This window comes from Crinia signifera, chromosome 1, assembly GCF_055691185.1.
Source record: "Crinia signifera chromosome 1, ASM5569118v1, whole genome shotgun sequence".
Taxonomy (NCBI): domain Eukaryota; kingdom Metazoa; phylum Chordata; class Amphibia; order Anura; family Myobatrachidae; genus Crinia; species Crinia signifera.
The window spans coordinates 70,398,896-70,416,455 of record NC_139217.1 but is presented as its reverse complement, the minus strand read 5'-3'; the positions used below and the strand labels follow the sequence as shown (position 1 = coordinate 70,416,455).

Genomic DNA, 17,560 nt, shown 5'->3' with positions numbered 1-17,560 from the left:
GAATTCCCATCAACCTGGGCTTTCTAAATGAGCCAGTATGGCTAATGTAATGCATAACAAGGGTGACTAAAGTGTTTTTATTTCTTCATATAAATAAAAATAAATAATCCAAGCATTTTATTTGAATAGTTATGATTTAAAAACCAACATCGCCATAAAACAAGCCACAGTGCTGTGAAAAGCTTGTGAGTGTAGTTTACAACAGCAAACTTTGCTTTACCCCAAGGGCAGTCTTCCAGAACAGATGTGCATTGTTACGAGCTACATGTTTACTGTACATGCGTGTGCCCCAGCAAGGCCAGCTGTCATGCCCAATATAGCCTTCCTGGGACCTTGCAATGATACATCAGCCACCACAACACACTGATAAGTGTGGTAGGAAAGGAGGACAAAGGGTATTTAGGTTTGGGGTCACTAACAAATAACGGGTGTGAATCATTAAGTTGACAGTAACTATATCAACAGTGGAAAGGTTGACACAGAAAAAGGTTGACATGGACATAAGTCGACACAAGCAAAAGTTTTACATGGAAATGGTCAACACAAGATTATTTTTATGCCTATGCCGAAATGGACCCCCAATTAGTGTAATGCGTGGCTCACTTCACAGTTCCTAACTGTAGTCCATGTGGTTCGTATGAACAAATTTATCAGTGCAAAAATAAAATCATGAAAAACACGTCAACCTAACCATGTGTCGACCATCGCCATGTTTACCTATTGCTTGTGTTGACTTTTTGTCAATGTTGACCTATTGACTGTCAACCAGATACCCAAATCACAGAGGAGACAGACAGCAAAGGAAAGCTATGCCCATAGCTCAGACAGCAGGGTACTGCCCACCTGGCACCAGGAATGGATGTTGCCCACTGAAATAGCCCCAGCACATCTAATAATAACAACACCAGCAACAAAAATAGTGCCCATGCCCCTCAGGGGGATAACAAGATTGGGTCCCAGGAGCCAGGAGGGTATGTGTGCAGCCCCTACCCATATCTCTGCCCGATGGTCTATAGAGTGTGGGTATTAATGTGAGCACACAAACACCAAGCTGGCACCTAAGGTTTTAAACCTCCAGACACGCTGAGACTAGTAGTTCCACCACAACAATAACACTATGCCCAATGTAAACAATAAAGGAAACTGGCCGGAGGCGGCTACATGAGGCTCTGCTGCTGTACAAGTACAAAGGCAGAGATAAATGCTGGGACTTGCAGTTCCACAGCTAGGGAACAAGGCGGTACTCACAGGGTGGAGGTCCGGTTGGGTAGTGATGCCAGGGGAAGGCTCCTGCCGGCGTCCAGCCCGCTGCACACCACCTTCCCCGCCTCCCCTCTGCCCGTGCCCCGGGATCTCCCGTCCTGCTTACACCCGGGGGGCAGACCCCAGGCCGCGGACAGCAGCACGGCGACCAGCAGAGACAGGCCCCGCGCCTCCATTCCAGCCGCTCTGTGCGGGCTCCTGCTACGGGGAGCTGTTTGTATTCCGGTGGGGGGAGGAGGTGGTCTCCGGGCACCGGGGGGTGCTGCTGTATATCCCTGTGCGGGGGTCTGTATATTCCTCTGCGGGTCCGGAGCTCAGTAACAGGGTCGTGAGTGAGGGGGACACGGTGTGCGGGAGTGCTTCTGCCGCCGCCGGACTCCAGCCTGGTCTGTGAGGGGTGGGCGCAGGCTGGGGGGCGGTGTGGGGGTCTCTGGTTACCGGGTGGTCCCTGTGTTGGGAGGTCCGTGCTGGCTGTGGCCCCCGGGTGAGGCCTCCTGCTGCCCCCTCTCACATTACGGGCGGCTGCTGCTGCCTGGCGCTGGCGGTACTATTGCTGCTGCTGGCCTCCGTCCCTCAGACCGTCATCCCTGTCCCCGGCCCGGGCTCCACTCCCGCCCCCTCCCCACTCTCCTCCTCTCCAGGCTCAGACATGCCGCCGGCGGGGGGAGGGGAAGGAAGAGGAGGGGGCGCCCGCTGTGACTCGGGGACCGGCAGCGCTGCGGCGGGTTACACACCATGAGGAGACGCGGCTGTGCCCCATGTCTGTAGTAAGTCCCGGTTACCCCGCTGTGTATCTATCCGCCTTGCCAGTGCCTACTGTCCCCTACTCCCTTGTGCCCATTGTAGTGGACGTCCCAATCTGGAATACAAATGTTTCTTTCTGAGACCCATGATAGTAAGGGCAGCAGGGACTGGGAAGCCATAGTACTGCATGCACCTAGCACAGCATAGAACAGGTGACAGGCAACATATATGTAAACCGGTACTTGTTTACTAGCACGGTGCCCACATTTTCTACGTACGCTAACGTAGTGAAATCACATCGCATTGCATGGTACGTTTTTACCGTACGATGCGATTTCACACCCTATCAGAGCCCCGTGAGGGGCGGCGGAACGCGTCCTCCGACCTTTTCATACCCCCACTATCCACGTCGGCGTTGAGTTGACTTTAGATAGTGTGGCGAGGGCAGCGTGGCGAGCGGACGCGGATTACTTTACATGTATTCCGTGTCCCCTCGCGGGGCTCGCCACACTTCGGGCTCGGTGGCTTACTGCGCTCGCCACACTATCTAAAGTCAACTCCACGCCGATGTGGATAGTGGGGGTATGAAAATGTTGGAAGACGCGTTCCGCCACCGCTCGCCATGCTTCGGGGTGGCGTGGATACTGGGGTTGACGCTAAACGATGGCGTAGGTGCGGGTGCTTACAACACCCATCACATACTATGCACACATCACATAGCATCACATCTCATTGTAAGCACCCATCACATCTCATGGCATGGGTGCTTGTACAATGAAATATCGCATCGCATTTGGTGCCATGCGATATTTCATTGTAAAAGTACTCCTGTGCAGCTAACATGGACATCGCACAGCACTGTAGACCGTACGCGATGCGATTTCACTACGCAGAATAGCCCACTAAGCTATTTGCTTAGTGGGCGCCGTGCTAGGAAACAAGTACCTGTAAACCTAGTAGTGGGGGTGATTCTAGCTCTCTCGCTATATAGCGAGTTCGGCCCATCTCGTTGTTTTGGGGACGTCTTATGGCCTATTATGCGCACATGCAGCCCCCCATTGCGAATGACTTTGGCATCTTGCATAGTCGCCGAGCCGTTCGCAAACATTGGGGCAGCGGGAATAGGGTGCGCCCATGAGCACGACCAGCATTTATAGGCATCCCCATGAAAATGCTGGGCATTCCCATTTGTCCGCGGGTGGCCTGATACCTGCCACAGGCGGGCGATACCTGCCGCGGGCAGCTGAGGTCCCAGGACATCAGCCGCCCAGTCTTCGGCCAGGCGCATGCAAATAAAAGTCAGTTTTTACTGACTTCTTTTTGTCGACAGAACAGGCGACCATGGAATCACTTCTCCTAGAGCAGAGGAATGTGAGGGGATATGTTCTCGCAGACATTCCCTTACATGGTACTGAGGGGAATCCGCAGCAGGTATTCGGTGGGGCGGCATCTCAGGTGCCCGGTAAGCTGCAATGTTCGTACCTTACTTAGCAAACCAGAATTAGGCCCTGTGACCGCTGAATGCACTCCACCAGGCTCCCGCAATAGTTACTGCTTCCAGAGTGGGCTAACTTCCCTTCCAGGGATTCCCTCTCCCTGATGGTATCCAGATGGCTGACCTACAATGCCTAGGTCAACTTTGGCAAAAGGTTGACACAAGTTTTCGTACATCCACATCGACTCTGAATAGGAACCGGGCATTTCGAGGGAAGCGGTATTTGTTGGGGTTCCACGTGCTCAGGTATCGACATTGACACCAAAAAAACATGCAAACTCATGTTGACATCCGTGTCGATGTGTTGCTTGCATTAGTCTGTTGTCAATATCAGCCTTGTGCATGTAGTAGGACTTTTGCTGTCAACCTAGCCATTGGGGGTTTTTCTGATTCACTCGGAAAGGCACAATCACTCTCTAATGAGCAAAACCATGTGCACTGCAGGTGGGGCAGATGTAACATGTGCACAGAGATTTGGGTGGGGGTGTACCTCAAACTGAAATCTTTCCGAGTGAATCAGAATAACCCCCATTGTCTGTGAGCTATAACACACGCCACACCAATGTTTGTCTCCAGAAAATGGTAATCATTTGACGGTGTTCCAAAGGGTCCCCAATATCACCCTCCATACCGTAACGGCAGTGCTGCAGCCAGGGAAGTTCTGCATGCGCAAATATGTTTTTGTGCATTTGCAAATCATATGAATGTATTTTTTCCACATCTTATTTATTTTATTAAGTGGTTAGTTACCATCAAAATTTTAATGGCAGAAGCTCAGCCATCATTTGATTATGGGCTTCTGATGTTCATCCCTGTCACTGGCACCTGGAACGTCTTCTGTAGTTTCTTTGGTAGCATCGGCTGATTATCACTGGTGCATCACTGTACACCACTAGGACGTAGAGGGAGAATAGAATAGTGTGCAGAGCGTAGCGAGACAACGTTCCCCGAAGCATGGCTAGTGCAGTGGTACACATTGACAGTGTCCATGTTGACATTCGTGACAAAAAATGTGAAAAACTTATTTTGACTGTCGACCTAATGCGTGTGTCGACCTAGCCATGTCGACCTTCTGTGGTTGACCCAATGCATGTCGACAATATGTGTCAACCCTATGACCCATACCCGACCATTCTGCAATGAGGGGCAGATTTATTAAGCTTGGTGAAGTGATAATGTGGCTGGTACTTTATCACCGGCCAATCAGCTCTCAACTGTGTAGTTACAGGCATAGGGCCAGATGCACTAAGCATCAAAAGTGATAAAATGGACAGTGATAAACAGCCAGTCAATCAGCTCATACCTGCTATGTCACAGGCTGTGTTTGAAAAATGTCAGACAGGAGCTGATTGGCTGGTTGTTTCTCAATCTCCATTTTATCACTTTTGAAGCTTAGTGCATCTGGCCCTTGGTTTGAAAAATAACAGGTAGAAGCTGATTGGCCGGTGATAAAGTATCATTCACATTATCACTTCACCAAGCTTAATAAATCTGCCCCTGAGTAGCTGTAAAGGGCCCTACATACACAGAGATTTGTGTCAGAGATTCATAACGGGAGATTCAGCACGAGAGATTTCACTCTCTCAGATAATGAGCCACATACAGAGAGATTTGTGTCAGAGATTAATAATGGGAGATTCGGTATATACATCTACCACATAAATAATGTATTTTTAATAAGTGTTCTTTCCCCTCCCCTAGTGTGCCAACCCCCCCCCCCCCCCAAAAAAAAAATCACAATCCGCGCCCTGGCAGTGGGCACGCAGGGGGGAAAGGGGCACCTTTAGGACCAGTTCTAGGATCTTTGGCGCCCCCTCAGACTGTCTGGAGTGCCAAACTGCAAATGTATTTGCCCAGGTGCTCGCTTAAATGGAATGTGCACTAATATCGCAGTGGGGGCGTGGCGAGGGGCGGTGATGTATGTTAATACATCCGCCCACAGTTACACAGACATATCATCATTTATGGCCCCTCATACCTTAAAGACTGTCACTGCAAACTGAATACTTTGGCTGCTTTGGAAGATCCTTCATCCTATCTGCCATGCAGAGTGCAGAAACATCAGGGCTCCGTGCTAATAGAGCCGCGCTACCGCCGGCATCTGGGAGGTACTGCTGAGCATTGACAAGCGGCTCAGCTGGTTGGGCGCTTGTCATTGCGCGCAGGTGGGAAGCAGCGGGCCGGGCATGATCGGTGACCAAGGGACTGTCTGTCAGCTGAGGCGCCTCCAGGGGAGGCGTTATCGGGGCTCCAGGTGGCTGAATACTCAGAAGGCCACACACACACGCAGAGATGTGTGGGCCTTCTGAGCAACAATAAGTAGCAGGTCTGTTCTGTATCGTGATCACGCGGGGCCGCGCATCCATGTCGCTGTGTGGGTTACACACACAGCGATAGTCAGCGACTTTCTGAGCAGTAATGTAAAATCACTCAGAAAGTGGCTGAATATCGCTCTGTGTGTAGGCCCCATTAGAGGGATAGAACTTGAGGAGTGCAGACACTGGGCTCAATCCAGAACAACTGGCATTTTGGAATAGTGTAAATCCAATAGAAAAATAGGGTACTTATGTAGTATCTGGGCTGCCGATTTTGTGATTGTATGCCTTACCTTAAGGCATACAATCAGATGCGATGCGATGCGATTCGATGCGATTCGATGCGATTTTGCATAGGATTCAATGTTAAGAAGGTCCTGTTCATTTCCCCACTATCCAAGTGGGCATAGAGTTGATTTTATATAGTGTGGCGAGCGCAGCGAGCCACCGTGCCCGAAGCGAGCCCCGCGAGGGGACGCATATTTCTTAAAAAGTATTCTGTGTCCCCTTGCGGGGCTCGCTACGCTCGCCACGCTTCGGGCTCGGTGGCTCGCTACGCTCGCCACAGGTTTATATCCAACTCCATGCCCACTTGGATAGTGGGGAAAGGAAAAGGACCCCTTTTTCCCATTGAATTCTATGTTAAAATGGACTCAGACCATTTTAACATTGAATCCTATGAAAAAATCTTGACCATCGCATACGATTTGGTCGCATGCGATGCGATGCGATCCGATCCGATTTCTAAATCGGACGCCCAGATACTACATAAGTACCAAAAATAGTCTTGGCAGCCAGGACTATATAATGGAAATCTTCCGGTAATGTGTTCACTGTAGCGTTCGGTTCCATGTCCAACTCCTGCCTGAAGCCAGTGTTGATCTACTAACAAATCTAATAGCAAATTGAATACACATCAAATGAAAACTTGAATAGAAAATAGTGGTAATTAAAAAGGAATAGAAAAAACTTCAGAGCAGGTTGAGTAGTCCATATCTAATAGAGATTGAATCAAAAACAGAATCGAACTGTTTGTACGCACCTTGCTGCCATGTAGTGCTGTGGTGCCTGGAACTAAGGGCCTTATTCTAGTTCACTCTTTCTGACAAAAATCCTTCTTAGATGGACAAAACCATGTTCACTGAAGGTGGGGCAGATGTTACTTGTGCAGAGAGAATTAGATTTGGGTGGGGTTTTACTTCAAATTGAGATCTATATTGCAGTGTAAAAATAAAGCAGCCAGTATTTACCCTGCACAGAAACAAAATAACTCACCCAAATCTAATTTTCTCTGCACATTTTACATCTGCCCCCCTGCAGTGCACATGGTTTTGTCCTTTTAAAGCTGTGTACACACGCTTAGATATTTCCCTGCTTTTGATTCGATTTTGCTTATAGAAGCAAAATCGAATCCACATCGAATGGTTTTTAGGACACTTTCGATCTGCATTCGATTTGATGCGCGCTCCCGTTTTCTCAAAATCGAATAGAAAAATCTACTGTGCAGCCAAGGAAATCTCGAATTTGATCCAGTAAATCAAATGAGTACATTGTGCCTACATTGTGAAATCAAAATCGAATCGAATGCAAAAGTACAGATCTAATGCCAAATCGAATGGGATGATCTAATGCCAGATCTAATAGAAAATCAAATCTAAAGCAAATCTAAGCGTGTGTACAGGGCTTATGAAGGATTTTGTCAGAAAGAGTGAACTAGAATAAGGCCCTAAATTCCCATTCCCAACCTAGGGATTGGATAGAAGCCCTACAGCCTGGGACTATGGGAATATTCAAAACTGATTGCTTGGCAGCTGATTTGCAGAGCCCCACAATCAGGTAATTGCTGCCCAGCCAGATAATAATCTCGCCCTGTGCAAACATGCAAATTATTGTATACGGCTTGCAAAATTTACATTGATCGTTGATTAGTAACAAATCCATATGCAAATCATACACACAATCAAATGATTTTTCACTGTGTGCAGGTTGTGTGTAGCCCAGGACTGACTCGGTGGCTGTGATAGAAACAGGTTGCTCGGGTCCAGAGCTGATGTCATACGACTTGCCTTAAACGCCTGGGCACGCCTACGTTTCCCATGACACTCCCAGAAAAAGGTTGTTTACCACCCACAAACACTGACTATCTGTCAACCAACATGTGTACGGCCAGCGTTTACAAAATTAGCTGGATTTCATCACAGCATGGCCTCACGCATGCGTACTACCTGAAGGACACATGTACAGTCATTCGATTTTTTCCTGGCCTGTGAATTCATTGCCGTGCGATCAGGTCTGAATAAACCCCTCTGTCTTGTCTTTTTTTTTTCTTTTTTATTGGTTGCGTTAGGTTAAAGTCCGTGAATGAAATGACCAAATCAATGTACAGTATATGACTATCTCAGACCGCGCTCGTGACCCAGGATATTGCTGGGTTGCTACATCACCAACCCGGTGTATAAGCGCCACCCCAGGTCGAGCAGCACGGCTATGACCTGGGTCGAGGTGCAGTGTGAACACGTAACTCAGGTCGAGCGACACTGGTCCTGGATGCGTGCCAATATTGGAAGTTTTTTTTTTTTAAAACAGCAATCATTTACAAGACCAACCGCTTTAGAAAAAACCTTATGAGATCAGCCAGCGCCCCTCAGCATGGGCAAACTCAGACCCTATGGGCTATTTCACACGCACTGGCTCCTGCCGGGCGGCGAAACCCCGCACGGCAAAAAGCCGTGCCGCACACCGTAGTTGATAATGGACACAAATGTGTCCATTCACACGGGACGACTACGGCCCGGTTGCAGCCGGATCCCACCACTGAAAGGGACAGCTGCCGGGCTATGGCCATCCCCACCATTGTAAACTGCTGTGTGTGGCATGGCTTCCTGGCTGTGCGGGGTTTTTGCCGCCCGGCAGGAGCCGGAGCGTGTGAAAGAGCCCTATTACATATGCCCTTATAAATTTGAGATGTGGGTAAGTTTACTGAAGTTGGTTTTAGCTGTTTGGTCCTTTTTTTATCAACTGTTTACTACTGTCATAACCAATGGCAAAATTATCAAAAAACAAACTTTGGAACACTGGACTAGCAATCAATTCTTTTCTTCTTCACATAGACAAGAATAGAATCCACGGTACTTATATGTTAGTTGGGCGCCCACTAAGCTATTTGCTTCGTTCTCCACGTCCACTCGCCACGCTTCGGGCTCGGTGGCTCGCTGCACTCGCCACACTATATAAAATCAACTCCATGCCGACATGGATAGTGGGGGTATGAACGTACTAACTATAGTGGGCGCCCAACTAACATATAAGTACCTAATCCACAGATTCAGTGCCAGATTAAGGTCTAAATGGGCCTGGAGCTGAAAATTATCAAGGGCCTATTATGCGCAATAACAGGGGTTGTGGCCAGCACCTAATAATGTGGGCGGCGTGACCAGTGTTCTGGTTGGGTGGTCTGCTCATGGGTGTGTCTCTATTTGTGTAAATACGTTCAACTAATTATATATGCCTGGAAAAGGCAGGGGGCTGGCATAGGAAAAATGCAGGGAAATATATTGGCGGATGCCCTCCAAAGGTGCACCCGCAGGACGCCGATGTCCTAAGATACTTGCGGGGTGAGGCGGCACTCCAGTCATAAAAAAAATACTGATAGACAAAACTTGGTAGACAACAGTTCAGCACCTTTTATGTGGTCAGTTTACCACACCATATACCCCTTATACAAATCATGCAACACAATAGTAACCCCCTTATACTGTACTTGCCTCTTACACATTATGCCACATGGAATGTGCCAAAATTCACACCAACTGAGCCAAACTTCACACTATGGCACATGGATTGAGTTAAAATTCACATTATGCCACACAGATTAAGGCAAAATTCACATTTTGCCAAATGGAATGAGCCAAAATACACACTATACCAAATGGATTGAGCAATAATGCACAATATGCTTCATAAAGAGAGGCATTGTGCACCAAACGCGCGCATTAAAAATTTACACCATAATTCCCATTACATGTTAAGCCACACAGCATAATGTCTATTACATATCATGCCAAACACCATAATGCCTATTAAAAATTATGCTACATAATTGCTGCTTACCTACATGCTCATTGCCGGGAGTTCCATGCTCATTGCCAGGGGTTCCATGCTCGTTGCCATGTGGGATTACATCCTCATTGCCAAGGGGGAATACATGCTTGCAGTAACTGGGGGACAGCCGCCGCCGGGCAGAAATGACAGCCATTGACCACCGGGCAAAGAGCAGGGGGCTGCCCGGCTGTATTCAGGTATTGTATTGCAGGTCCCGGCTATTTCAAATAATACCCCTTTCACACCAGAAAATGCTGGTCCTTTTTACACCAGCCTAGTTCCTGCATTTTCAGGTGTGAGGGGGAGAGAAACCCCCCCCCCCCCCCTAACTATAACTAACCAGCTATATCTTCGGAACCAACTGACCCATTTACATGAGACCAATATCATATTGAAGAATACTTTTGAGTTGGCTTAGAATGATTTTGGTCCTGTGAAACTGGGCCATTTGCTTCCAGAGAAATCTGCCCTCAAACAACATGAACAGCCATGAAAGAACACTTCAGAAATTAAAAAAATCGGTTTACCAGCAATATCTCCGGAACCAATTAACCCATATGGATCCAGCCTGGTATCAGATTGAAGGCCCAGCGATTTGGGTTCGACTGAGATGAAGCTCGAGCTTCTGTAATGCTGGAGGGGGAACTGGCAGCCATTGGAACTGGGTGGGGGTCGGAATTAGTGGGTCCCATGTTATCCTATGGGAAAACGTTCCAGCTTTGCCTGGCGATATCTCCGGTTCCCAGGAGGCTAGCGACACAGGGCTGGGCTCGTTGGAAAGCCCCGGTCCTCAGCTCCAAAATGGGCCTATTTGGAGAGTGGGCCTGGAGCTGTAGCTCCATCAGGCCCATTGTTAATCCGGCCCTGCACAGATTAAATAATGGTTTTAAGTCTGACCCCAAAATGACAGGAAACCCACACAAACAATAGAGCTGCCTGTGGCAGGCAAGTGTGTGAAAGCTTAAATAGTTCTAATTAATAAAAAAATGGAGTCACTGCTATAGAAACCGGTACTACGCTGAGCAAGCAAAAGGAGAATTGAGGAAGTTTTGGGTATAAGAATATGTTTATGGATGTATGCTACAACAAAAGATCTCTGATAGTTATTTAAGTGGCTGTGTGCATACAGTTATGTGGCCAGCTGCGTGAGCCCAGTGGAAGGGAAGAGCGCTAGAGAAGTTCATTTAAGATGCCACAGAGTAGGATCGCCTATGGTAAAATCTTGCTTTATTGAATTTCTAGGCTAAACTGCGCGATTATCATCTGTGACAACCGATATGGATCATTGGATAGACAGCAACTAGGTCGACATGCCTGAAGGTCGACAGGATCATTAGGTCGACACGGGGAAGGTTGGCAGTCAAAAAGTCGACATGGGGTTTTTCACCTTTTTTTTGTCCCGCATTTCAACACAGTTGACATGAACACTGAAACGTAAAACCACATCCCCTCGCATGGCACGCTATGCTCGCCATGCTTCGGGCACGGTGCCTCGCTACCCTTGGCACACTATTTTATTCTCCCACCACACCCTAGTGGATGGTAGGGCCTGAAATACAGCACATGGCTCCCCAAAAAAGTGAAAAAACCTGTGTCGACCTTTTCACTGTCGACCTTCCCCATGTTGACCTAATCGACCTTGAGGCATGTCGACCTAATGCTTTTAGACCTAGTGTCCGTATCCTGTGACAACCGAGCATGGTTTGCAAAACTTAAGCACTTGGTTCAAAGCTCAGCCTTCTATCACATTGCACCTTACCCTCGTTATCACACAGTCATATACTTGGTAAATAATCTATAATTGTTTCATACTGCTTTGGGGCTCATTTGCAGATGAGAAGAAGCCAGTTGTAAGATGCAGTTGTCAGAGGAAGAAGGACACCGTTCCCTGAAATGTGTTTGAAAAGTAAGTTATGTGCATTACAGATGACTGGTACACTGCAAGTAAGGTGTAACTTTTTTTAGTTTTTATGTTATTTCCAATCCCAAAATAATGTGCTTTCTTGTATATAAGTGGTGTATATAACCCATTTATTAGGGTTTCTCTATCATATATTATATCAACCCATGCAACAATCTAAATAACTGTAATGATTTAATCTTAGTACCTTTAGAAGATCAAAATCCCTAGCCACGTTAAACTTCAAGCATCTGCATACAAAATGGAACGTAGCATAGCATATTTGTATACAGATACAGCCGTGGTCGCACATGGAATATAAGCATGCTGCATACAGAATATAAGCATGCTGCATATCAATATAATCAGCATAAGCTGCATAGTTTTGTGTATAATATGCATTTAAAAGAAAAAGTTGGACAAAAAGATGATTGGTGCTACAAGAAGTGCTGTTTAACATGGAAGGGGGCTGTATATATGTGAGCACATCTGTACTACGATCTTTTAGCAGCATAAATATTCAAAAATTTTAGTAATTACTTTGTTAAATAAAATTTTCATGTATTGTGATATATTTTGTAGAAATACCCTATAAGTTTTACGGTCTAATTATAGTCAGAACTGCAACTTTCGCATGGGGGAGCGATGTTTTTTTAATGCATTTGCCCATTATGATGTATGTGCATGTTCAGGGTTCGTTGGCAAACGGACTCTGTGACTTGCATAGTTGCAGATCTGTTTGCTCTTACCAATGCTGGTGGCGTGGGGTGGTGGAGTTGGGTGTCGCCCATGGGAATGGCCAGCGGTGGCGATTCGGCGGGCGACGGGGCAGGCCCGCCGGGACTCGGTAGCTGCGAGCTTCGCTGTTTACAGAGTCAACCAGAATTAGGGTGGATTAGGAGTCCACCCTTAGGCACAACATTATTAGCCAACCCCCCCCCCCAAAAAAAAATATAAGATTTTTTGGCCCTTGTGCCTCCCCATAGAATAGAATGTGCCTCCTGAAAGTATAGAGTAAAATGTGCATCCCCTTCCCTATATTATGGAATGTAATGTGCCTCTACCTCCTCCTAATATAGAATAGAATGAGCCTCTCCCTCCCTATATTATAGAGCTTAATGTGCCTCCCACCTCCTCCTAATATAGATTATAATGAGCCTCCCCCTCCTTTAGTCGGAATTGGAACCCCACACTGCCTTTAGATCTCATGCATTGACCCCTTCCAGCTGTGCTTCTGCCAGCATCATGCAGGGAAGGAAGCTGTTGTCCCCCCCTCAGGCACTGCTCACTTGGCAATCTGTATACTGCGTCACAGGTTCACATGAGTCTACTATATGACTCTTATACCACTTTTACCCCAGCAAGCCTGGGTCGCACCCAGGATTTTGGACCCTGCTTACCCCTTTTAGACTGGCTTCCTGACCAGGCATAATGCCAGATGGGTTACGTCACCATAGACAGAGCCTGAGTTGGCGCTGGGAGATGAGAGCATCTGCCAGGGCTGGCTTTTCCATGCAGTGAATGGGTCCTAGCTGGCATTGACCCGGGTTACCTGTTTACACTGCACAGAGTGCTTGCCGGGTTGATGACCTTTTACACCACCTGCAGACTCAGGATTTTGCGCGCTACCATGCAAAAACCTGGGTCTGACAGCCAAATGCTACGGGAAGCTTTTCTCACTGCCATCCATAGCTTCTGGCAGCAATACAGTAAGATTTGTTATAATGCTAATTGCCAGTGTTACATCCATGAGAGTATGGTTGTATATATGACCTTACACTCAGATTGGAGAATGCAATGAGCTTCTTTACTGAAGAACATGCATGTAATATAGCTTTATGAAGAGAACACAATAAGAGAACTGTGTAAATGAGCACTGCCCAACTCTTCTGTTCCTACCTTGCGTATTGATCCACTAGGACATATCTGCCAACCATCCCAATTTTACCAGAATAGTCCTGCTTTTTGGGCACTGTGCCTCCGCAGTGCACAGGGTCCTATGGATGGTGAAGAGGTTGGGGTACTCTCTGGCACTGTTGCTCCAGGGGAAAAGGCTGGGCGGAAATCCCCAAAGTCAGGGCAATTATCTATCTGTCTATAGGCAATCAAAAATAGCTTTATAATAAAACATATCTTATGGAAAGTACATTTTATTCAGAGACAGGTTCAGGATCCCAGTTCCTGATAATGTCATTTAACCCTGTGGGTGGTATTCTGCTGCAGCGGGCTGTCCCGGAAAATTTCCGGGCATACCGCTATGCTGCAGTAGGTGCGCACCAGTGGTGCCTTCAGCTGTACACCACCTCTAGGACCATTCACTTCACAGCAGTGACAAAGGCGGCAAGCTCGGGGATGTTCCGGGTGGCTCTGGGGGACTTGGGAGTGCTCAGGAGTTCAGGCACCCGAGTACTCCCGAGCCGCTGCGAATATCCCCGAGACTGCCGCCTGTGGTCACTGCTGTGACTGCCGGCTGGGGCAGCGGCGGCAGGGGAGCTCTGGCGTACAAATGCTGGAGCGGTGGTGAGGGTGGCCCCTACACTCTGTGGTGGGTTTTGCTGGGGCAGGACAAACCTGCACTGGTAGGTTTGTCCTGCCCCAGCAAAACCCACCACTCAAGGGGTTAATATGGGGTTCAGGAACTGAGAGGTAGATTTATTAAGCTCGGTGAAGTGATAAAGTGTCTGGTTTTTATCACCGACCAATCAGATCCTACCTGTCATTTTTCAAACCAAGCCTGTAACTTCAGTTAGGAGATGATTGGGGGTGATAAAGATCAGACACTTTATCACTTCACCGAGCTTAATAAATCTGCCCCTGAGTTCCTGCTGCAAAATTAGCACTGGTTCTGTTGTAGATTTAATGGAAGCTGCCTGTTATTTCATGGCTAGGTCTTGTTTTGCATGAGTTCTGTATGAAATGCTGCAATGCTGCCATCTAGTGTGTGAGTAAAGCATTTGCACAGTCAATTTTCAAGTCAGGAGTTTGGGTGTATATTTAGCATTTTCTTTTACAGTTGTTTTTGTATTTGTGTAGTATTGTAATCGCACAATGGTTGCTGAAAATAATTTTTGTTGTTAAAATAGTCATAAATGCTGACATTTCATAATTGTAATGATTTTTCTTATTTTCAGATTAAAACTACAGCTTTGAGACACACAAATAGTTGGCACACATATATGATATACTCTGCTATCAGTGTATCATCTTGTAGTTCCTAGAGACATCAGAAGAGATGGACAGTGGGAGGTTTCCGGAGTCATTTGCATGGGGCGCAGCAACTGCAGCCTATCAGATTGAAGGTAAAACGTTCTCCTGAGATCCATTTGTTTTAATCCGTTAATCACAGTGACTGTGTGAATCATTTGGCATATACAGACTGAACCAAATCGTGACACTTGAGCATACCGGAAAAGTTAGTAGACTTATGTTAATGTGGAAACGGCTCCATGAGAAATAATTAAACTTCTCATTTTACTTTCATACTATTAAGGATCTAGTGTTCATTCTAGCACCCGCGATGTTTGAAAACCCATGCAGTTCCTCTTCCCTGCCTGGGGTGTCGCTGTCTGCTTTAGTGCTTCTCAGTGGCGTAAGTTCGACCCAGTTGCCCAGAGGCAAGATAAATATTGGTGCCCCTCCCCCCAACACACCATCTTATATAAATATATGTATGCATGTATGTATGTTATGGATATTATGTTTAGAATAAAGAGTGTGTGACATCTATGGTCCTGCTAAGAGGAGGAGTCAGCCACAGAAGTAATATCAACGGCTTTCAATTAACTGATTCAAACTCACAGTGGAGAAGAGGTGCCCCCTTGGGAGCAGGAGCCCGGCGGCAGATGACTCCATTGCCTCCCAGAGTTCTGCCTCTGGTGCTTCTAGTACATTGTGGTTTGTATATCAGCACTGATATGCAAACCAGACCTGTGCTAGAAATTCCACAGCAGACAGTGACACTCCAGGCAGGGAAGAGGAACTGCATGGGCTTTCAAAGATTGCAGGAGCTAGAATGAACACTAGGATCACTGACGCACATGAAATCAGTATTGCAAAGGCTATTTTGTTGTGTTCACACTCCTTTTGGATAAGAACTTCAGCATGTCTGTTTTCCCACTAGTATACAAAAACATGATTTTTTTTATGCGAGTGAGATTATTTAAATCAGATGGAGGGGTGAAGCGGGCACATTTAGGGGGAGTCTCTTGCTGTACAGCTGGCCTTTTGGACCATGTTTTTGTTGCTGAAGTGGTGTTCTTTTACTAAAAAAGTTTCCCAGTGGCGCTGCCCCTAAAAAGCACATTTCTAAGCACGTTAGCCAATGCAATACAAATCTTCAAATGCTCCATGTCATAAAGGCAGCTCCATTGTCCCATTACTTTTATAATTAAACTATGACAATGAGGAGAAACCAGTTGAGCAGAGAAATGTAAATAAAGGGAGTGTTGCCCTAAGTTGTAAGTAAAAAGGACTCTGGAGTAATGTTCTCCTCCTTTATGGTTTATATGTATTCACATATTCCAATCATGCACTGATTTCCCAGGGGCTCGTTCCAAGGATCGGGAGGTCTTGCTAACCATGAGACATTAATTCAGAGATGAAGAATAACTGTTGGATTGGCAAAGTCTGCTTTAGGTTAAAGAACTTAGGGGCGAATTTGGTCTGGGGACTGATGGTCCGGCTCTGCACATGCGTATTGACAAATATATACGCATGTGCATGGCCGCCGTGTGAACGCCTTTGGCGACTATCACAGTCGTCTAGGTGTTTTGCATAGAGGGGGTGGACAGGGGGTTGCTGCATGGGGACGCCCATGCCCACAATAAACGGTTGCTGAGCCCAGAAAAACACTGGGCGCCCCCATACGAATGCTGGCGTGTCGAAGCCTGCATGTGATGGGCACCTGACGTCACAGCGCCCATCCCGTTCTCCGACGTTTCCGAGGCAAATAACAGACAGTCTGGACTAACTCTTATTTGCAAATGCCCCCCAAAAAATCATTTGATGTTCAGCGACCATCAAATGATGTGGTACTCTTTACCTAGAAAGGCGCCCGCGATTAGTATCGCGGGCAAAAAATCGCGGGCATCGCGGTCATTGTATGCACATAAAAAACGGGTGCGACGCGAATTTCCCATAGGGATCAATGTTAAAAGTCAGATTGGACGCGATTTTAGTGTTAAATGCCTCAATGGCCGCGATTTTTACATAGGAAACATTGTTAAATGGGCCACAGAGCCCTAATAGTCCCCCTGAAGTCTTAAATGTCCCCCACAATTTTTAACGCCACCCCACGATCAACGTGAACCCGAAGCGTAGTACGCGTCCTCCGACCTTTTCATACCCCCACTATCCACGTCGGCGTGGAGTTGAGAATAGAATAGTGTGGCGAGCGCACACGGATACCTGTGAAGCCCGCGAAGGGACGCGTTTACCTGTGAAGGTATCCGCGTCCCCTCGCGGGGCTCGCTGCGCTCGCCACGCTTCGGGCTCGGTGGCTCGCTACGCTCGCCCCACTATTCTATTCTTAACTCCACGCTGACGTGGATAGTGGGGGTATGAAAAGGTCGGAGGACGCGTACCGCCGCCCCTCGCCACGCTTCGGGTTCACGTTGATCGTGGGGTGGCGTTAACAATTGTGGTGGCCATTTCAGACTTTAGGGTGACTATTTGGGCTCTGTGGCCCATTTAACATGGTTTCCTATGGAAAAATCGCGGCCATTGAGGCATTGAACACTAAAA

At 47.2% G+C, this 17,560-nt stretch overlaps 2 protein-coding genes across 3 annotated transcripts in view; one reads left to right on the top strand and one right to left on the bottom strand.

The window, feature by feature from the left end:
* Window positions 1–1,993, bottom strand: part of ADGRA3 (adhesion G protein-coupled receptor A3) — a 53,117-nt gene extending 51,124 nt beyond the window's left edge. The window contains exon 1 of the mRNA XM_083161401.1: window positions 1,249–1,993. Coding sequence (XP_083017527.1) covers window positions 1,249–1,439 — 191 coding nt within the window. The 5' untranslated portion in view covers window positions 1,440–1,993. The remainder of the gene's footprint in view (window positions 1–1,248) is intronic.
* Window positions 1,601–17,560, top strand: part of LOC146038827 (cytosolic beta-glucosidase-like) — a 70,506-nt gene continuing 54,546 nt past the window's right edge. The window contains exons 1-3 of one of the 2 annotated variants that reach the window (XM_083161402.1): window positions 1,601–2,030; window positions 11,752–11,824; window positions 14,950–15,117. In XM_083161402.1, the coding sequence (XP_083017528.1) occupies window positions 15,051–15,117 (67 nt within the window). In that variant the 5' untranslated portion in view covers window positions 1,601–2,030; window positions 11,752–11,824; window positions 14,950–15,050. Of the gene's footprint in view, window positions 2,031–11,751; window positions 11,825–14,949; window positions 15,118–17,560 lie in introns of those variants that run through there. The other variant, XM_083161403.1, reaches the window with a different exon arrangement.